The 22,386-nt window shown below is 47.3% G+C and overlaps 1 protein-coding gene across 3 annotated transcripts in view; it reads left to right on the top strand.

Annotated features, from left to right (window-relative positions):
* The window catches only part of SFR1 (SWI5 dependent homologous recombination repair protein 1), a 49,884-nt gene extending 29,703 nt beyond the window's left edge, over positions 1 to 20,181 (top strand). For 2 of the 3 annotated variants that reach the window (XM_063961966.1, XM_063961968.1), the window contains exons 3-4: positions 17,550 to 17,912; positions 19,548 to 20,181. In XM_063961966.1, the coding sequence (XP_063818036.1) occupies positions 17,550 to 17,912; positions 19,548 to 19,736 (552 nt within the window). In that variant the 3' untranslated portion in view covers positions 19,737 to 20,181. Of the gene's footprint in view, positions 1 to 17,549; positions 17,913 to 18,952; positions 18,991 to 19,547 lie in introns of all 3 variants that reach the window. The other variant, XM_063961967.1, reaches the window with a different exon arrangement.
* The last annotated feature ends 2,205 nt before the right edge of the window (positions 20,182 to 22,386 follow it).

The raw sequence follows: 22,386 nt of genomic DNA, 5'->3' as shown, positions 1-22,386 counted from the left end.
GTATCTCTACTGTGGTGGCTGCAGAGTGCTCATCTTCAAGAGGGCCGCAGAGTCGGCATACAGGACTGGGTCCTGGTAACCACGGATGCCAGCCTTCGAGGCTGGGGGGCAGTCACACAGGGAAGAAATTTCCAAGGACTTTGGTCAAGTCAGGAGTCGTCCCTACACATAAATATTCTGGAACTGAGGGCCATTTACAATGCCCTAAGTCTGGCAAGGCCTCTGCTTCAAAACCAGCCGGTACTGATCCAATCAGACAACATCACGGCAGTCGCCCATGTAAACCGACAGGGCGGCACAAGAAGCAGGATGGCGATGGCAGAAGCCACAATGATTCTCCGATGGGCGGAAAATCACGTCTTAGCACTGTCAGCAGTGTTCATTCCGGGAGTGGTCAACTGGGAAGCAGACTTCCTCAGCAGACACGACCTACACCCGGGAGAGTGGGGACTTCATCCAGAAGTCTTCCAACTGTTGGTAAACTGTTGGGAAAGACCACAGGTGGACATGATGGCGTCCCGCCTAAACAAAAAATAAAAAAAGAAGACGAGGAGTAAGAACGATACTCGTGGTTCCGGATGGGCCAAGAAGAGCTTGGTACCCAGAACTTCAAGAAATGATATCAGAGGACCCATGGCCTCTACCGCTCAGACAGGATCTGCTACAGCAGGGGCCCTGTCTGTTCCAAGACTTACCGCGGCTGCGTTTGACGGCATGGCGGTTGAATTCCGGATCCTAAAGGAAAAGGGCATTCCGGAGGAAGTCATTCCTACGCTGATAAAAGCCAGGAAAGAAGTAACCGCAAACCATTATCACCGTATTTGGCGAAAATATGTTGCGTGGTGTGAGGTCAGGAAGGCCCCAACAGAGGAATTTCAGCTGGGTCGTTTTCTGCACTTCCTACAGTCAGGAGTGACTATGGGCCTAAACTTGGGTTCCATTAAGGTCCAGATTTCGGCTCTGTCGATTTTCTTCCAGAAAGAACTGGCTTCACTGCCTGGAGTTCAGATATTTGTAAAGGGAGTGCTACATATTCAGCCCCCTTTTGTGCCTCCTGTGGCACCTTGGGATCTCAACGTGGTGTTGAGTTTCCTAAAATCACATTGGTTTGAGCCACTTAAAACTGTGGATTTGAAATATCTCACGTGGAAAGTGGTCATGTTATTGGCCTTGGCTTCGGCCAGGCGTGTGTCAGAATTGGCGGCTTTGTCATGTAAAAGCCCTTATCTGATTTTCCATATGGATAGGGCAGAATTGAGGACTCGTCCCCAGTTTCTCCCTAAGGTGGTATCAGCTTTTCACTTGAACCAACCTATTGTAGTGCCTGCGGCTACTAGGGACTTGGAAGATTCCAAGTTACTGGACGTAGTCAGGGCCTTAAAAATTTATATTTCCAGGACGGCTGGAGTCAGGAAAATTGACTCGCTTTTTATCCTGTAGGCACCCAACAAAATAGGTGCTCCTGCTTCTAAGCAGACTATTGCTCGCTGAATTTGTAGCACATTTCAGCTGGATAATTCTGCGGCTGGATTGCCGCATCCTAAATCAGTAAAAGCCCATTCCACGAGGAAAGTGGGCTCATCTTGGGCGGCTGCCCGAGGGGTCTCGGCTTTACAACTTTGCCGAGCTGCAACTTGGTCAGGGGCAAACACGTTTGCAAAATTCTACAAATTTGATACCCTGGCGGAGGAGGACCTTGAGTTCTCTCATTCGGTGCTGCAGAGTCATCCGCACTCTCCCGCCCGTTTGGGAGCTTTGGTATAATCCCCATGGTCCTTACGGAGTTCCCAGCATCCACTAGGACGTCAGAGAAAATAAGATTTTACTCACCGGTAAATCTATTTCTCGTAGTCCGTAGTGGATGCTGGGCGCCCATCCCAAGTGCGGATTGTCTGCAATACTTGTATGTAGTTATTGCCTAACTAAGGGTTATTGTTGAGCTATCTGTTGAGAGGCTCAGTTATATTTCATACTGTTAACTGGGTATAGTATCACAAGTTATACGGTGTGATTGGTGTGGCTGGTATGAGTCTTACCCGGGATTCAAAATCCTTCCTTATCGTGTCAGCTCTTCCGGGCACAGTATCCTAACTGAGGCTTGGAGGAGGGTCATAGTGGGAGGAGCCAGTGCACACCAGGTAGTCTAAAAGCTTTCTTTTAGTTGTGCCCAGTCTCCTGCGGAGCCGCTATTCCCCATGGTCCTTACGGAGTTCCCAGCATCCACTACGGACTACGAGAAATAGATTTACCGGTGAGTAAAATCTTATTTTCTTCGCAGCGATTTTCCGCTTAGTGCGCATGCGCAATGTTCGCACTGCGACTGCGCCAAGTAAATTTGCTATATAGTTAGGAATTTTACTCACGTTTTTTTCATCGTTCTGGTGATCGTAATGTGATTGACAGGAAGTGGGTATTTCTGGGCGGAAACTGTCCGTTTTATGGGTGTGTGTGAAAAAACGCTACCGTTTCTGGGAAAAACGCGGGAGTGGCTGGAGAAACGGAGGAGTGTCTGGGCGAACGCTGGGTGTGTTTGTGACGTCAAACCAGGAACGACAAGCACTGAACTGATCGCAGATGCCGAGTAAGTTTGAAGCTACTCAGAAACTGCTAAGAGGTGTGTAATCGCAATTTTGAGAATCTTTCGTTCGCAATTTTAAGATGCTAAGATTCACTCCCAGTAGGCGGCGGCTTAGCGTGTGTAAAGCTGCTAAAAACAGCTTGCGAGCGAACAACTCGGAATGAGGGCCTATGTTAGAATCATCTTTGCTTGCAAGAGTTAAAGGGTCATAAAACTTAACGTACATGGTATTAAAAACTACTTTTCTCTTACGTCCTAGAGGATGCTGGGGTCCACATTAGTACCATGCGGTATAGTTGGGTCCACCAGGAGCCATTGGCACTTTAAGAGTTTGAGAGTGTGGGCTGGCTCCTCCCTCTATGCCCCTCCTACCAGACTCAGTTTAGAAAATGTGCCCGAGTAGCCGGTCACAGCTAGGGGAGCTCTACAGAGCTTCTTTAGTAAAGTTATTTTTTTTTAGAGTTTATTATTTTACAGGGAGGCTGCTGGCAACAGCCTCCCTGCTTTGTGGGACTAAGGGGGGTGGGGAGTAGTATCCGCCCTGCGGGGTCTGAGCCACTATTGCCGCTAACAGGACACTGAGCTCCTGAGGGGATAGATCGTTCCCCGCCACAGGGGATTGCTCATCCCAGCAGCATGCCGCCACCCCCTTACAGAGCTGAAGATCAGTGGCGAATGAGTCACCGACCCCCCTAGCAAGCTGGGGGCCACTGTGAAGATGGCAGCAACAGGGTAGGAATGCAGTACTAACTGCGCTCCGGAGGCTCAGCGGTACTTAGTGCGGCGCTGTGAGGGGCGCCCTGAGCCAGCGCCTGAACCCTGCACTGGTCAGCAAGCCTGTCGGGGTCCGTGGATCTCAGCCAGCATTTTACCTCAGACCAGTATAATCCTTGTGAAGAGCGGTAAGACCGCCATTTTGGGGGCGGAGCTTCTCAGAGCGGTCCCAGCAGCGTTCAGCGCCATTTTCCTGCCTGCACAGCGCTGTCCAGGAAGAGCAAGTCCCTCCACAGCAACTCCAGCTATCTTTCATGGTACCAGGGGGTTGTAGAATGGGGGGGGGGGGGGGCTGCATTAAGACTGTGTAACCTATTAAGGTGCACAGTCAGCGCTAGTAGGAGTCTCCCTTTACATTAAAGCGCTGTGTGTGGGTTGGCTCCAATCTCTGTGTCTCTCTTGCCATTCTTGGGGGTGAAACTCTGTCTGTTCTCCCCTGTGTGTGTGTGTGTGTGTGTGGAGTGTCTGTGGTCTCCATTAAGCAATGTCCAGGGACTCTGTGTCATATGCTGCAGAGGATATGTCCTCCCAGGATGATCCCATTCCATGTAATCAGGATTGCACTGGTTTAGCACAGATACCAGCAAGGGAGCCTGAGTGGTTATCCTATCTCAAATCTATGATTTCTCAGATTTCAAATAGGGTTGCACAAAATGAATCTGCAACTCAGGCTTTACAGAACTCTATGGCAGTCTGGCCCAGTTCTGGTACCTCAGGGCTCCCCGCTGTATATTCACATAAACGTGCTCTTGCGCAGGATGATACGGATACCGATTCTGACACTGCAGACGGTGACAGGAATGTGTTGCGGGAGGCAGCATCTCTTGCTAAAGGGGTGCAGTTGATGATAGAGGCTATTAGAGATGTGTTTAATATTGCTGATATATCACCTGAGCAGGTTGAGGAGGCTTACTTCACTGAAAATAAGAAAGCCCCGCTAACCTTCCCTGCGTCAAAGGAATTAAATGCTATTTCTCTGACGTCCTAGTGGATGCTGGGGACTCCGTCAGGACCATGGGGAATAGCGGCTCCGCAGGAGACAGGGGCACAAAAGTAAAAGCTTTAGGATCAGGTGGTGTGCACTGGCTCCTCCCCCTATGACCCTCCTCCAAGCCTCAGTTAGATTTTTGTGCCCGGCCGAGAAGGGTGCAATCTAGGTGGCTCTCCTAAAGAGCTGCTTAGAGTAAAAGTTTTGTTAGGTTTTTTATTTTCAGTGAGTCCTGCTGGCAACAGGCTCACTGCATCGAGGGACTTAGGGGAGAGAAGTGAACTCACCTGCGTGCAGGATGGATTGGCTTCTTAGGCTACTGGACACCATTAGCTCCAGAGGGAGTCGGAACACAGGTCTCACCCTGGGGTTCGTCCCGGAGCCGCGTCGCCGACCCCCTTGCAGATGCCGAAAAGTGAAGAGGTCCAGAAACCGGCGGCAGAAGACTTTTCAGTCTTCATAAGGTAGCGCACAGCACTGCAGCTGTGCGCCATTGTTGTCAGCACACTTCATAGCAGCGGTCACTGAGGGTGCAGGGCGCTGGGGGGGGCGCCCTGGGCAGCAATGATAGTACCTTATTCTGGCTAAAAATACATCACATATAGCCCCTGGGGGCTATATGGATGTATTTAACCCCTGCCAGGTCTCAGAAAAACGGGAGAAGAAGCCCGCCGAAAAGGGGGCGGGGCCTATTCTCCTCAGCACACAGCGCCATTTTCCCTCACAGAAATGCTGGTGGGAAGGCTCCCAGGCTCTCCCCTGCACTGCACTACAGAAACAGGGTTAAAACAGAGAGGGGGGGCACTTATTTGGCGATATGACTATATATATTAAAATGCTATAAGGGAAAAACACTTATATAAAGGTTGTCCCTGTATAATTATAGCGTTTTTGGTGTGTGCTGGCAAACTCTCCCTCTGTCTCCCCAAAGGGCTAGTGGGGTCCTGTCCTCTATCAGAGCATTCCCTGTGTGTGTGCTGTGTGTCGGTACGTGTGTGTCGACATGTATGAGGACGATGTTGGTGAGGAGGCGGAGCAATTGCCTGTAATGGTGATGTCACTCTCTAGTGAGTCGACACCGGAATGGATGGCTTATTTAAGGAATTACGTGATAATGTCAACACGCTGCAAGGTCGGTTGACGACATGAGACGGCCGGCAAACCAATTAGTACCTGTCCAGGCGTCTCAAACACCGTCAGGGGCGTTAAAACGTCCTTTTACCTCAGTCGGTCGACACAGACACGGACACTGACTCCAGTGTCGACGGTGAAGAAACAAACGTATTTTCCTTTAGGGCCACACGTTACTTGTTAAGGGCAATGAAGGAGGTGTTCCATATTTCTGATACTACAAGTACCACAAAAAAGGGTATTATGTGGAGTGTGAAAAAACTACCTGTAGTTTTTCCTGAATCAGATAAATTAAATGAAGTGTGTGATGATGCGTGGGTTTCCCCCGATAGAAAATTATTGGCGGTATACCTTTTCCCGCCAGAAGTTAGGGCGCGTTGGGAAACACCCCTTAGGGTGGATAAGGCGCTCACACGCTTATCAAAACAAGTGGCGGTACCGTCTCCAGATAGGGCCGCCCTCAAGGAGCCAGCTGATAGGAGGCTGGAAAATATCCTAAAAAGTATATACACACATACTGGTGTTATACTGCGACCAGCGATCGCCTCAGCCTGGATGTGCAGCGCTGGGGTGGCTTGGTCGGATTCCCTGACTGAAAATATTGATACCCTTGACAGGGACAGTATTTTATTGACTATAGAGCATTTAAAGGATGCATTTCTATATATGCGAGATGCACAGAGGGATATTTGCACTCTGGCATCAAGAGTAAGTGCGATGTCCATATCTGCCAGAAGTTGTTTATGGACACGACAGTGGTCAGGTGATGCAGATTCCAAACGGCACATGGAAGTATTGCCGTATAAAGGAGAAAAAGACAACGTCTTTTCAGCCTCAGTCCTTTCGTCCCCATAAGGGCAAGCGGGCAAAAGGCCAGTCATATCTGCCATGGGATAGAGGAAAGGTAAGAAGACTGCAGCAGGCAGCCCATTCCCAGAAACAGAAGCCCTCCACCGCTTCTGCCAAGTCCTCAGCATGACGCTGGGGCCGTACAAGTGGTCGTCTCAAGAGTTTCAGCACGCAGTGGGCTCACTCGCAAGTGGACCCCTGGATCCTACAAGTAGTATCCCAGGGGTACAGATTGGAAATTCGAGACGTCTCCCCCTCGCAGGTTCCTGAAGTCTGCTTTACCAACGTCTCCCTCCGACAGGGAGGCAGTAGTGGAAACAATTCACAAGCTGTATTCCCAGCAGGTGATAATCAAAGTACCCCTCCTACAACAAGGAAAGGGGTATTATTCCACACTATATTGTGGTACTGAAGCCAGACGGCTCGGTGAGACCTATTCTAAATCTGAAATAGTTGAACACTTACATACAAAGGTTCAAATCAAGATGGAGTCACTCAGAGCAGTGATAGCGAACCAGGAGGAAGGGGACTATATGGTGTCCCGGGACATCAGGGATGCTTACCTCCATGTCCCAATTTGCCCTTCTCACCAAGGGTACCTCAGGTTCGTGGTACAGAACTGTCACTATCAGTTTCAGACGCTGCCGGTTGGATTGTCCACGGCACCCCGGGTCCTTACCAAGGTAATGGCCGAAATGATGATTCTTCTTCAAAGAAAATGGACGATCTCCTGATAGGGGCAAGGTCCAGAGAACAGTTGGAGGTCGGAGTAGCACTATCTCAAGTAGTTCTACGACAGCACGGGTGGATTCTAAATATTCCAAAACCGCAGCTGTTTCAGACGACACGTCTGCTGTTCCTAGGGATGATTCTGGACACAGTCCAGAAAAAGGTGTTTCTCCCGGAGAAGAAAGCCAGGGAGTTATCCGAGCTAGTCAGGAACCTCCTAAAACCAGGAAAAGTGTCAGTGCATCATTGCACAAGGGTCCTGGGAAAAATGGTGGCTTCTTACGAAGCGATTCCATTCGGTAGATTTCACGCAAGAACTTTTCAGTGGGATCTGCTGGAAAAATGGTCCGGATCGCATCTTCAGATGCATCAGCGGATAACCCTGTCTCCAAGGACAAGGGTGTTTCTTCTGCGGTGGCTGCAGAGTGCTCATCTACTAAAGGGCCGCAGATTCGGCATTCAGGACTGGGTCCTGGTGACCACGGATACCAGCCTGAGAGGCTGGGGAGCAGTCACACAGGGAAAAAATTTCCAGGGAGTGTGATCAAGTCTAGAGACTTCTCTCCACATAAATATACTGGAGCTAAGGGCAATTTACAATGTTCTAAGCTTAGCAAGACCTCTGCTTCAAGGTCAGCCGGTATTGATCCAGTGGGACAACATCACGGCAGTCGCCCACGTAAACAGACAGGGCGGCACAAGAAGCAGGAGGGCAATGGCAGAAACTGCAAGGATTCTTCGCTGGGCGAAAAATCATGTGATAGCACTGTCAGCAGTGTTCATTCCGGGAGTGGACAACTGGGAAGCAGACTTCCTCAGCAGGCACGACCTCCACCCGGGAGAGTGGGGACTTCATCGGGAAGTATTCCACATGATTGTGAACCGTTGGGAAAGACCAAAGGTGGACATGATGGCGTCCCGCCTGAACAAAAAACTGGACAGGTATTGCGCCATGTCAAGAGACCCTCAAGCAATATCTGTGGACGTTCTGGTAACACTGTGGGTGTACCAGTCGGTGTATGTGTTCCCTCCTCTGCTTCTCATAACCAAGGTACTGAGAATTATAAGACGTAGAGGAGTAAGAACTATACTCGTGGCTCCGGATTGGCCAAGAAGGACGTGGCACCCGGAACTTCAAGAAATGCTCACAGAGGACTCATGGCCTCTGCCGCTAAGAAGGGACTTGCTTCAGCAAGCACCAGGTCTGTTCCAAGACTTACCGCGGCTGCGTTTGACGGCATGGCGGTGGAACGCCAGATCCTAAGGGAAAAAGGCATTCCGGAAGAGGTCATTCCTACCCTGGTCAAAGCCAGGAAGGAGGTGACCGCAAAACATTATCACCACATGTGGCGAAAATATGTTGCGTGGTGTGAGGCCAGGAAGGCCCCACGAAGAAATTTCAACTCGGTCGATTCCTGCATTTCCTGCAAACAGGAGTGTCTATGGGCCTCAAATTGGGGTCCATTAAGGTTCAAATTTCGGCCCTGTCAATTTTCTTCCAGAAAGAATTGGCTTCAGTTCCTGAAGTCCAGAAGTTTGTCAAGGGAGTATTGCATATACAACCCCCTTTTTGTGCCTCCAGTGGCACTGTGGGATCTCAACGTAGTTCTTGGATTCCTCAAATCACTTTTTAAACCGCTCAAATCTGTGGATTTGAAATATCTCACATGAAAAGTGACCATGCTGTTGGCCCTGGCCTCGGCCAGGCGAGTGTCAGAATTGGCGGCTTTGTCTCACAAAAGCCATATCTGATTGTCCATTCGGACAGGGCAGAGCTGCGGACTCGTCCCCAGTTTCTTCCCAAGGTGGTGTCAGCGTTTCACCTGAACCAGCTTATTGTGGTACCTGCGGCTACTAGGGACTTGGAGGACTCCAAGTTGCTAGATGTTGTCAGGGCCCTGAAAATATAGGTTTCCAGGACGGCTGGAGTCAGGAAAACTGACTCGCTGTTATCCTGTATGCACCCAACAAACTGGGTGCTCTTGCTTCTAAGCAGACGATTGCTCGTTGGATTTGTAGCACATTTCAACTTGCACATTCTGTGGCAGGCCTGCCACAGCCTAAATCTGTCAAGGCCCATTCCACAAGGAAGGTGGGCTCATCCTGGGCGGCTGCCCGAGGGGTCTCGGCATTACAACTCTGCCGAGCAGCTACGTGGTCGGGGGAGAACACGTTTGTAAAATTCTACAAATTTGATACCCTGGCTAAAGAGGACCTGGAGTTCTCTCATTCGGTGCTGCAGAGTCATCCGCACTCTCCCGCCCGTTTTGGGAGCTTTGGTATAATCCCCATGGTCCTGACGGAGTCCCCAGCATCCACTAGGACGTCAGAGAAAATAAGATTTTACTTACCGATAAATCTATTTCTCGTAGTCCGTAGTGGATGCTGGGCGCCCATCCCAAGTGCGGATTGTCTGCAATACTTGTACATAGTTATTGTTACAAAAATCGGGTTATTATTGTTGTGAGCCATCTTTTCAGAGGCTCCGCTGTTATCATGCTGTTAACTGGGTTCAGATCACAGGTTGTACAGTGTGATTGGTGTGGCTGGTATGAGTCTTACCCGGGATTCAAAATCCTTCCTTATTGTGTACGCTCGTCCGGGCACAGTATCCTAACTGAGGCTTGGAGGAGGGTCATAGGGGGAGGAGCCAGTGCACACCACCTGATCCTAAAGCTTTTACTTTTGTGCCCCTGTCTCCTGCGGAGCCGCTATTCCCCATGGTCCTGACGGAGTCCCCAGCATCCACTACGGACTACGAGAAATAGATTTATCGGTAAGTAAAATCTTATTTTTTGAAAAGGCTTGGGAAATCCCGGATAAAAAATTCCAGATTCCTAAAAGGGTTCTGGTGGCATTTCCTTTCCCGGTAGAAGATAGGAAAAAATGGGAAAACCCGCCTATTGTTGACGCGTCAGTATCCAGACTCTCAAAAAAGGTGGTTTTACTGTTCCAGGATCTACCGCCTTGAAAGAGCCGGCTGATCGTAAAATTGATATTACGCTCAAATCCATGTACACGGCTTCTGGGGCAATACTACGTCCCACTATTGCCATTGCTTGGATTGCCAAAGCTATAGTAAAGTGGTCAGGCACGTTACTTGAAGACTTGGATACTATGGAGAAATGTGATGTTGAATTGTTTTTACATAACATTCAGAATTCTGCAGGATTTCTGGTAAAATCCATGAAAGACCTGGGTTCCATGGCTGCGGGAATTTCTTCCATGTCTGTATCAGTTTGACGAGGACTGAGGTTGCGCCAGTGGTCTGCCGACGCGGAATCCAGGAGAAGTGTAGAGATCCTACCCTACACAGGTCATGCTCTCTTTGGGGTAGCGTTAGATGCGTGGATCTCCACGGCTATGGCTGGTAAGTCACCCTTTCTTCCCTCAGCTACACCTGCTCCCGAGGAAACCCTTTTCTTCAGCTACATCACAGCCCTTTCTTTCTACCAAGCCCAGAAAGGCCAAGCCGTCCAACACCTTCTTTCGGGGAGGTCAGCCCAAGTCCAAGAAACCTGCGGCTGCAGGTTCCCAGGAACAGAAACCTGCTTCAGGTACACCAAAGTCCTCCGCATGCCGGTGGACTGCACGCCTCGGAGGTGGGGCCGGTGGAAGCGAGTCTCAGTGATTTCAGTCACGTCTGGGTGTCTTTCGGCCTGGACCCCTAGGTGCAAGATATTGTGTCTCGGGTACAGGCTGGAATTTCAAAATCTCCCTCCTCACCGATTTTTCAAATCAGGCTTGCCAGCTCTGCTGGCAGACGGGGCTGTCCTGCAAGAAGCCGTCCAGAAGTTGGTGGAGGCACAGGTCATTGTGCCAGTACCACCTCATATGCAAAACAAAGGTTACTATTCAAACCTTTTCGTGGTACCGAAACCGGATGGTTCGGTCAGGCCCATTCTGAACTAAAAATTCACTAAACCCCTTTCTGAGGGAGTTCAAGTTCAAAATGGAGTCTCTAAGGGCAGTGATAGCAGGTCTGGAGGAGGGGGAATTCCTGGTATCCCTGGATATCAAGGATGCGTACTTCCACATTCCGATTTGGCTGCCGCATCAAGCTTATCTTCGATTCACACTGTTGGACTGTCATTTTCAGTTCCAGGCCCTACCGTTTGGCCTCTCCACAGCACCGAGGGTATTCACCAAGGTGATGGCGGAAAAGATGATTCTCCTCCGCAGACAGGGGGTGAACATAATTCCGTATCTGGACGATCTGTTGGTAAAGGCATCGTCCAAGGAGAAGCTGTTACGGTCCATAGCTCTCACGACCCAGCTTCTCAGGGAACATGGTTGGATCCTGAATCTTCCAAAATATCATTTGGAACCAACCAGGAGGTTGTCCTTTCTGGGAATGATCCTCGCCACGGAAGTGCAGAGGTTGTTTCTTCCAGGGGAAAAGGCGTTAGTGCTTCAAACGATGGTTCGGGATGTCCTGAAACCAACCCGGGTGTCTGTTCATTAGTGCATTCGCCTTCTGGGAAAGATGGTGGCCTCTTACGAGGCCCTGCAGTACGGGAGATTTCACACTCTGTTCTTCCAACTGGATCTCCTGGACAAGTGGTCGGGATCCCATCTACACATGCACCAGAGAATACGTCTGTCACCAAAGGTGAGGATTTCACTCCTCTGGTGGCTGCAACTGCCTCACCTTTTGAGGGCCGCAGGTTCGGGATTCAGGACTGGATCCTTCTAACCACGGATGCAAGTCTCCGGGGCTGGGGCGCAGTCACTCAAGGGGAAACCTTCCTAGGAAGGTGGTCAAGTCTGGAAGCCGGCCTGCCGATAAACATTCTGGAACTAAGAGCCGTCTACAACGGTCTTCTCCAAGTGGCCCATCTTCTGAGAAATCGTGCCGATCAAGTGCAGTCGGACAATGTGACAACAGTGGCTTATATAAACCGGCAGGGCGAAACGAAGAGCAGAGCTGCAATGTCAGAGGTAACAAGAATCATCCTCTGGGCATAAAAACACGCGTTGGCGCTATCAGCAATCTTCATTCCGGGAGTAGATATCTGGGAAGCGGACTTCCCCAGCAGACACAATCTCCATCCAGGGGAGTGGGTCTCCATCCGGAGGTGTTCAAGGAGGTAACAGATCTTTGGGGCGTACCCCAGATCGACATGATGGCCTCTCGTCTTAACAAGAAACTTCGGCTGTATTGTTCCAGGTCGAGGGACCCGCAAGCAGTGGCGGTGGACGCCCTAGTGTCTCCGTGGGTGTTCCAGTCGGTGTACGTGTTTCCTCCACTTCCACTCATCCCAAGAGTTCTAAAGCTCATAAGGAGAACAAGGGTCCAATCGATCCTCATTGCTCCAGACTGGCCAAGAAGGGCTTGGTACACGGATCTTCTGGATCTACTGCAAGAAGAGCCGAGGCTTCTTCCTCTTCGGGAGGACCTGCTGCAGCAGGGGCTGTTCGCCTATCAAGACTTACAGCGGCTACGTTTGACGGCATGGAGGTTGAACGCCTGATACGGGCTGGGAAAGGAGTAACGTCTAAACATTACCATCGAATTTGGAAAAAATATGTATCTCGGTGTAAGTGCAAGAAATTTCCTGCGGTGGAGTTTCAGCTGGGATGGTTTCTCCTCTTCCTACAAGCCGGTGTGAATATGGGCCTGAGGTTGGGATCTGTGAAAGTCCAGATTTCGGCCCTATCCATTTTCTTCCAGAAACAATTGGCTGCCCTCCCTGAGGTTCAGACCTTTTGAAGTGAGTTCTGCACATCCAACCTCCCTTTGTGCCGCCTACGGCGCCTTGGGACCTTCACGTGGTGTTGCAGTTCCTCCAATCGGACTGGTTCGAGCCTCTACAGGAGGTTGAGGTCAAATTTCTTACATGGAAGGCTGTCACGTTGTTGGCCTTAGCTTCTGCTAGACGTATGTCGGAGTTGGGGGCTTTGTCATGTAAAAGCCCATAAAGAAAAGAATACTCTGCGCTTGAAACAATGTATCTAAAAAGTATATGTGCAGTCCGACACAGGAAAAAGATTGACTCAGTGAGGCTTGGATATAATTTAAAACCATTTTATATGGTATCTCTTAAGAGCAACATTTCTAACACACATTCAACATGCAATTAATAACAATTAGTACGTTCTCACACACAGACTATAATGAATGGGGATTTTAATAGCATGCAACATGCAATAAAACTGATTCATATGAGCTCTTTCAGGTGGTGATAATAAAAGTCAGAACACTGGCGTCCCAGTGTGTTATTATATATTTGTAACTCCCGCAATGAGATTTTCAGTCTTATTTTTATATAAATAACAGAAGAAAAGATGCAACCTGTGATCGGTGCTCACGTGCTGGTTCCTGTATTAGAATGCAGTCAGGGTCCTTTATGAAGATAGGACCCTGACTGCATTCTAATACAGGAACCAGCACGTGAGCACCGATCACAGGTTGCATCTTTTCTTCTGTTATTTATATAAAAATAAGACTGAAAATCTCTTTGCGGGAGTTACAAATATATAATAACACACTGGGACGCCAGTGTTCTGACTTTTATTACCACCACCTGAAAGAGCTCATATGAACCAGTTTTATTGCATGTTGCATGCTATTTAAATCCCCATTCATTATAGTCTGTGTGTTAGAACGTACTAATTGTTATTAATTGCATGTTGAATGTGTGTTATAAATGTTGCTCTTAAGAGATACCATATAAATTGTTTTAAATTATATCCAAGCCTCACTGAGTCAATCTTTTTCCTGTGTCGGACTGCACATATACTTTTTAGATACATTGTTTCAAGCGCAGAGTATTCTTTTCTTTATAGTTCCCAATTGTTGCAACTTGGCAAGTTGTTTTTACTCAGCTGCTGAAGCATTTTTCTTTAATAAAGATATTTATTAATTATAGCGCCGGTTCATCACAATTGGTAACTCTTTGTTCCGAATTGTGATTTTTTTTTTCCTGTAAAAGCCCATACTTTATCTTCCACGAAGATAGAGCTGTGTCGGCATTTCATATCAACCAACCTATTGTGGTGCCAGTGGCTACTGACTCCTCAATTTCATCTAAGTCCTTGGATGTTGTAAGGGCTCTGAAAATCTATGTGAAGAGGACTGCTCGTCACAGAAAATCGGACTCTCTGTTTGTCCTGTATGATCCCAAGAAAATTGTGTGTCCTGCTTCTAAGCAGACGATCTCTCGCTGGATCAGGTTCACTATCCAGCATGCGTATTCTACGGCAGGCTTGCCGTGTCCTACGTCTGTCAAGGCCCACTCTACTCATAAGGTGGGGTCTTCCTGGGCAGCTGCCCGGGGTGTCTCGGCTTTACAACTTTGCCGAGCTGCAACTTGGTCTGGGTCGAACACGTTTGCAAAGTTCTACAAGTTCGATACTTTTGCCTCTGATGATATGAAGTTCAGCAAATCAGTTTTGCAGGAGCCTCCGCGCTCTCCCTCCCGTTCTGGGAGCTTTGGTACATCCCCATGGTACTAATGTGGACCCCAGCATCCTCTAGGACGTAAGAGAAAATAGGATTTTGGTTACCTACCTACCTGTAAATCCTTTTCTCGTAGTCTGTAGAGGATGCTGGGCTCCCGCCCAGCGCTTCGTTTTCCTGCTAACGTTATTTGGTTCAGTACAACTTCGTTTTAGTTGAGTACTGCATTGTTTCTTGGTAAGTAATGTTTCAGCGGTTGCTGAGTTTTCAAACTAGGTTAGCTTGATGTGCCTTTTATGTGTGAGCTGGTATGAATCTCGCCACTATCTGTGTAAAATCCTTCTCTCGAAGGTGTCCGTGTCTTCGGGCACAGTTTTTAGACTAAGTCTGGTAGGAGGGGCATAGAGGGAGGAGCCAGCCCACACTCTCAAACTCCTAAAGGGCCAATGGCTCCTGGTGGACCAGTCTATACCCCATGGTACTAATGTGGACTCTAGCATCCTCTACGGACTACGAGAAAAGGACTTACCGGTAGGTAACCAAAATCCTATTCTTGCAATATTCAGGGGAGTTAAAGGAGCAGTCTCAGTTAAACACTTAAATTGAACAGATTTGTTTCTTTCTATTACTAGACTAGAGTGAACCTGTGCTGAGAACAGGTCATTGCTTATTCAACCTGTTATATACATATGTCTGCAGGACAGGGGTGTGTCTCAAGGACTAATAGGGACCCTCAAGCTGCTTTTAAATTAGTGTGTTTCTGTTGTTTTTTTTTTTCGGGTGGTGGGGGGGGTGTTTGTAAGAACAAGCAAACTCAATCTATAAAACAATTACAAAACAAAACCCCATTAACCAATAAAACAAATGATGAACAACAAAAACTTGGTAATGGTCACAAGGTACAAAGTATGCAAGCTGCAGTTTTGTTACCCTTCGTACACTATTGCAGAGGTCCCATATTGCCACATCATTTAGTTCATTTCTTCCTGTATCTTTCCATGCTAACAGAATATTAATAAACCGAACAATAAATAAAAAGATAAATGTGACAACTATAAGAATACTTGTATCCCAATGTGTAATGGCTTTGAGTCCCCTTACACACACCACAATTGGTAAGAGGGCCAATGTATGCCATACATTGCTCCAGTTCCACATTGAAATGTCACCCAATGGTGGATGAATATTGATCATACATTGAAATATAGCAAATTGTCTTTCTCATTGTGACGACACGTGATGACACAGCCGGCACTTTGTGTCGCACAGTGGTAAAAGACACATGGTTACTTTCCTAGCCCTGGTCCTACACATGGACTTCACCAATTGCCAATATGTTATTAGTTATATGCTAGGCAATATTGTATTGTATTGTGTGGTTATTATATTGTACAGTTATATTTTATCTGTTATATTTGGTATATGTAGTTTATTTGGTTATTATATATTCAATGTAATTGTTAACTGAATAAGTCTAGGCCAGAGTGTTAGTAACATAGTTAAATCAGTTCATTGTAATGTAAGTCCCCTAGCTGTACACTCAGATGTGATTAGGATGAGTAGGTTATGTAGTAAACAGGTTCTGTATGGAGGTGCATGTAATCTGATCCTGTGCACTCCATTGTGTACAAGAGTCCAGACACCTCGTCTCCACTCCTGACTGACCAGCTTGTGCGATGAATAGACAGGGGAGTGTATAACAAGAGGAGTGAGCTCTGCTGGAGAGAGAGAGAGATCTGACAGAGAAGGTCAGAGAGTGGCAGGAGACTGGCTAAAGGGGGGTACTCACGGGAGAGATGTGTGCTGAGCGATCTTAACACAGACCGCTCAGCACACATCTCTCACCCTGCTCAGCACAGCGCGATGTGCTGAGCGAGGGGGAAAGCCGACGGGGGGCCGCTCACTTCACACAACGGTGAAGTGAGCAACCCGCTAGATTGAGCCTGCATGCAGGCTCAATGTAGGACCGGCGATAGCCCGCGCATCGCTATCGCTGGAGGGCATACACACGGCAGATCCGTGCTTAAAATCTAAGCAATCTAGCAAGATTGCTTAGATTTTAAGCACGGATCTCTCTGTGTGTACCCCCCTTAAGAAGTAATGTTCTGTCAGGAGTTCCAGGAGGGATTGTCGTGTAGAATTGGATCACAGAAGTGTGCTGAGCTGTTTATAACCCATTCTGTTCAATAAACCACTTTTGGTTTTTCATCTACCACCATGACTGAGTGATTTGGAACCCGGTATCCTCACACTCATGTAAAGAATAGGAGCCCAGGACCATCAGGTGTGAGGGGCAGGTTTCCCACCCCCTATTACAAATCAGTCTATTTTGGAATAGAGACAACAGTTATGCTAATACAACTTATTTTTGGGGGGCAATCCTCTGCACACTTAGGAAAATGTGTCTCTGGAGCAGTGGTCCAGGGGTATATGCCAATTCTCTGTCACAAATTTGGTAATAGTAGTTACCACACTTTTCCTGTAATGAAGAATATATATGATTCTGTCCTTGTCGAGTTTGACTATGCGCTATGGTGAAATTTAGACCTGGAGGCATTATCTGCCCTAATAAAGATACCCAGCTGCATAATTTAGGTATATCACAATTGTCACTGCATTACAAAAATTAGATGGCAAGTCTGACTGGTTCCCTTGCTGTTATAATAACTGAACATACAGTACACAGTAAGTGGTTCTGTGAAGTGGGAGCTGGGGCACACACTGTCCTGCCAAAACCTCCCACAGCAATGCAATGGGGCAGACCTTTGGGAGAAGGATGGGTAAGTATATACAGTGGGGAAGGACAGGACAGAACAATGGGTATGGTGGGGCGGAGCAGTGGACAAACTGAGTTGATCTGGCGTATGCCAGGTCCCTTTACTAGTATCTAATATACACATGATGTACTGTATGTAACATACTGCAATTTATTAGACCTGTATGGAAATGTGTGTTGTTGTTTTTTTTTTTTTTTAATTGGTATATAAGTACTTGACAATGTACACTTGTTAGCCTTACTTTGATTTTCATTTATACAATCAACTTGTATCTGCATAACATTAGTGTAATTTATTATTAGGCATTTTTTCTTTTCATAGCCCATGAGTGCAACTCTTCGAGAACGGCTTAGGAAATCTCGAAGATCTTTCAGTTCAACATGTAAAGTGGCAAAAAGGTTAAAAATTGATGGTGATGAGCGTGAGATTCCGGTAAAGTGTATTGTGGATGCCTCATCCCCGCAGGACCTTGAGGAACATATTGTGAAAATTGGACAAACATGTAGTCCTCTTTCATCTGCTGATGAAAAAATTCCAGAAGGCAAAACTCATGAACAAGCATCTCCTAGTAGTGCTACTAACCCCCAGCATATGCTTCAGGGAAAAAAGGGCTTGCTAAAGAGAGTTGAAGAGAAGGAAGAAGTTCTAAGGAGACTGAAAATGGTTAAACTATATAGGTCTAAGGTAATAGACTATTACATCAGTGATTCATTATCATGTTTGGGATAGGGTTATCTATAAGGGAGGTTGATGAATTGGTTAAAGCCTTAGGGGTATATTCAATTAGGGTTGGATCCATTCCGACATGCATTTGTCGGAATGGATCCGACAACCCCTATTCAATCCCATCTCAATTCGACTTTAAAAAAATTCAAACTGAGATGAGACCTGTGAGCGGAGGAGAGGGGGTAGATCAGCGGGAGAGCCGTGGGCAGACGGAGGAGAGCAGCGCTGCAGAAGGATGTCTCACAGCCACCAGACCTCACGGCAGTGTCCACCCGGCTCCAGCAAGCGTGACCTCACTTGCTAGAGCCAGGTGGACGCTGCCGTGAGCGGCGCGGCTGTGACACATGCTCGTGCTGTAGCGCTGCTGTCCCCCCGTCTCCCCGCGGCTCTCCCCCCTCTCCTCCTCTAAGGTCCCTCATCTCAGTCCAACATTTTTTTGTGTCTGACTGAGATGGTCGGAAACGGGGCCAAATCCTGTCGAATTTGGCCCCGTTTTCCTCAAAAGTACGTGAATCGGCAGCTATACCGTCGATTCACGTACTATTCGACAAGCCGAATCCCCGACTTGTCGAATAAAAATAGTGGGGACTGAATAGGTCGAATCACGATTCGACCTTAAAAAGTCGAAAACTGACGTCTTTTCGACAGACGGCAGCTTTCGACCCTAATTGAATATACAACCTTAGTGATGTTGCTGATTTATATCTTACTGATCTGTCCTGTTGAGTTAGGTGGTGGATACACTTTTACAGACCATAAACTGGACTCTCAGCATTTTCCCACATATTACATTACCTAATTATGGTTAATGGTAATGTCACACAAGTGATAAAAATGCTTCTTTTTATGCAGGGTCCATAATCACAAAAGCACTGGCCCATAAGTGAAGCTAGAGATTGTAGAGTATTTAATTGCTGGTTCTCCATCTGCAGTCATTACAGTGTTGTCAGTACTTTACCCTGGCATGATCTCGCTCAAAAGTGTCATCTTCCCCATAGGGCAGTGATCACTTCTCAACGAAAGGGGTTCAACTCAGGTGAGGCAAAGGGTGTGAATCAGGCTACTGTTGCCGGTGTTTAAATGCCACAGCAATGGCAATTCGCATACAATTGAATTCCTCCCTAAAAACAAGTATAAAATGTAGAATAAATAGCATTCCAATGTAATTTATGGCTGTTACAGTAACAGTTACAACAGACTTAAGAACTGACATGCATTCCTCCAGAGAAAGTGTGTAGATGTACGTCAGATGAATCCTTAACAATATACTGATAAAAGTCCATAACAAGTGACCCGTTATTAATCTGATAAATTGTTATTGCAGTGATGTGAGGTCACTCATATATAGCAGGACATCTGAGCAGTCTAACAGTGACCAAATATATATTGTAACACCGACCATATTTGTTTATCTTATAATATGAGCAATCAAGCTGTGATTCTGGCTTTATATATGCAATGTCCAGCGAGTGCACTTGTATATTTCCAGCATCCCAAGGCTGAAAGCAAAACTAGACTGTATATTACCAAATATAACTAATTTGCTTCATTGTTTTATAATACTATATTAATGCAATTTGTCTTCAAATTCAGAACAATTTGACTGAGCTACAGTCTCTTATTGAAAAATGGAGGAAAAGTAGCCAGCTTTTGCTCTATGAAATCCAAACCGCATTATCTACAGAGAATAAAAAGATAAGTCTGACTGAACTGATAGAAAGCTGCGGGCTGGATGAGAAATTACTGGACTACAACAGAGCAGAAGAGGACTTTAATGAATAATGTATTTAAAAATCACTGTATAGATTTTGAAATGTACATACTCAATGGACTACGCTTTAGTTGTTCTTCATTAGTTTCTGTAGCATCAATGGATGAGCTGGGAGAGTAATCCTGGCCAGAGAGAGAGAGATGCCAATTCTGCCATTCTACCCAGATCACTGTCCATTATGGCCACCTTTTATGAAACCTCACTATATTTGGCACTGTTGCTGGAGAAGACAGCGGCCTGTTCTTTCTGGTGAAGGATGACCGCACACACTGTCTAATAGCCATTATATTATTGTATTTATTATTATCAGGCATGATATTGCTTGTGTCCTGTATCTCTTTACCTCTTTGTGTTTGCAAGGCAATATGGTTTTAGAACGTTATTAGGCTATACAGTTTATTATTTGACTTGTTAAACATATAAAATGTAATAAACGTTTTACATGAAATGCAAAAATGTGATAATCAGTTTGTTACAACTGTAAAACATCTTGTTTTGCTAGTTTGTATAGTCTTTTATCATAAGCATTTGTTTTTCTGTATAGTTCTGAGGCTCTGTTTATATGAATTGCTTGCTGACTGTTTCAACTGTTCGGCCTTTAAACACAGCACAACACCTCTAACCTACAACGGTATCCTATTACCCCCGAAAGTTTTGCATTGGTGAAAAATGGGATTCCTGCAGCAGGGTACACTGGGTTCCACAGGGATAACATCGGGGTGTAAAGTAGGATCTTGATCCGAGGCACCAACAGGCTTTGACTGTTCCCAAGATGCTCAGTGCCGCCACCTCTATAACCCCGCCTCTGTGCACGGGAGCTCAGTTTGTAAGTTGGTGCCTGCAGTGCAGGACATTAACAGGCTGGGCTGCTCCAGCAGCCCTGAAAAGAGCTTTTTTAAAGAGGATAGAACACTTCAAGGGCTGCAGCATAGGCACTCACAGTGCTAGATGTCATTTTGACATCTCATGCTGCAGCTCCATCACCTCCCCCGGTGGCGCTGTATACTCCCGCGCCCTGGTTGCCGGGTACTTACAGCGGAGGGCTCCAGTTCTGCTGGTCAGGCACACACACTCACCACAGCTCTCCGGGATCGCGTGGCCGCATCAAGGGAGGAGGTAAGAGGGTTCCCCAGACGGGACCCGCTGTAATTCGTGATCCTGCGCGGCCTTTAGGAGGCGGCCAGTGCACGCTGGCATGGACATTGTGTTGGTACAGGGACCCCACTAAACCACCAGGGCAAGGGCACAGGTCGGATTCTCTCAAAAATCCGTTTGCTAAGGCTCGCAGTACCCGGTGGTGAAGTCCAGCAAGGGGATAAGGCTCTGACCTGTAGCCCCTCCCCCAGCCCCAGGGCGCCATTTAGAGTAAATGTTCCCGCCCTGGAGCTGCATCTCTCCCTCACCCCCAGTCAGTCTGTAGCAACGGGCACATCACGACTCGCATTGGGCTACTTTCTCTAATTTACTGACTACGCTGGTAACTAGACTTAAGCCCCCTATGGGACCTCACGTGCCTTTACAGCCACATATCGTCCCTGCGGTTAATCCGCCATGGGCAGATCTCCTGTCCACTCAGTTACAGCAATTGAATCACTCATTGACTAAACAAAAATCTAACTCTCGCTTGTCTAAGACCAAGGGGTCCTCTAAGCGTGCCATTACTTCCTCACAATCCACTCATGTTTCAGATACTTCGTCCGATGAGGATGGCGTGTATACTGACCCCACAGACTCTGATCCAGATACTTCTGATGTGGAGTCTGTTTCACAGGTGGATGTTCCTGACCTATTAGAGGCTATCAGGCTGATTCTTCAAATTGATGATGACCCAGAATCTGTTGCCTCTAAGAAACCTGACATTCAAACGTCAGAAGGTTACCAAATTAATATTGCCTCATTCTGACCATTTGGTTGATATACATCAGGAATCCTGGGAGAATCAGGAAAGAAATTCACACCTCTCAAGAAGATGCTAGCTTGCTACCCCCTTGCTGCGGAGTTAAGTAAAAATTGGGAAACGCCACCGCCAGTGGATTCGTAAGTCGCTCGGCTGGTGGTGTCCTCTGCTCTGCCTGTCACTACCGTTACTTCTCTGAAGGAACCGACGGATAAGCGTGTGGAGGGTTGCTTAAAGTCTATTTATACCCTTGCGGGAGCTGTGCATCGGCCCACTATTGCAGCTACTTGGGCTGCAGAAGCTATTGAAGCGTGGGCTCAATAGGTGGAAGCAGAGCTGCCGTACAATTTTTCTGATAATGCTAGACAATGTCTTTCGTATATTGTCACAGCCTCTCATTACATTAAGGAGGCGGCTTCTGATGCCGGTGTTCTGGCGGCCAAGGATTCTACTACGTCCATTCTGGCTCGCCGGATTCTCTGGTTACGGACCTGGTCTGTGGATCTGGACTGTAAGAAAACCTTGGAGGTGCTCCCCTTTAAGGGGAACATCCTTTTTGGTAAAGATCTCAAGATTGTTGCTGATTTAGCTTCCGCTAAGACGGCCTGTCTACCTAGTACTGCTCCTTCGACTCCGAAAGTTAAGAGTTCTTCCTTTCGTTCCTTTCGACCTCCAGGTAAAGCAAAGGGTCAGGCGTACCCGAAACAGGCTCGCACTTCCAAAACCAATAAGCCCAAACCTAAACGTGCCTGGGCTGCCATTCA

The sequence above is a fragment of the Pseudophryne corroboree genome, chromosome 3, assembly GCF_028390025.1.
Source record: "Pseudophryne corroboree isolate aPseCor3 chromosome 3, aPseCor3.hap2, whole genome shotgun sequence".
NCBI lineage: Eukaryota > Metazoa > Chordata > Amphibia > Anura > Myobatrachidae > Pseudophryne > Pseudophryne corroboree.
This window is presented reverse-complemented; position numbering and strand designations above follow the sequence as displayed.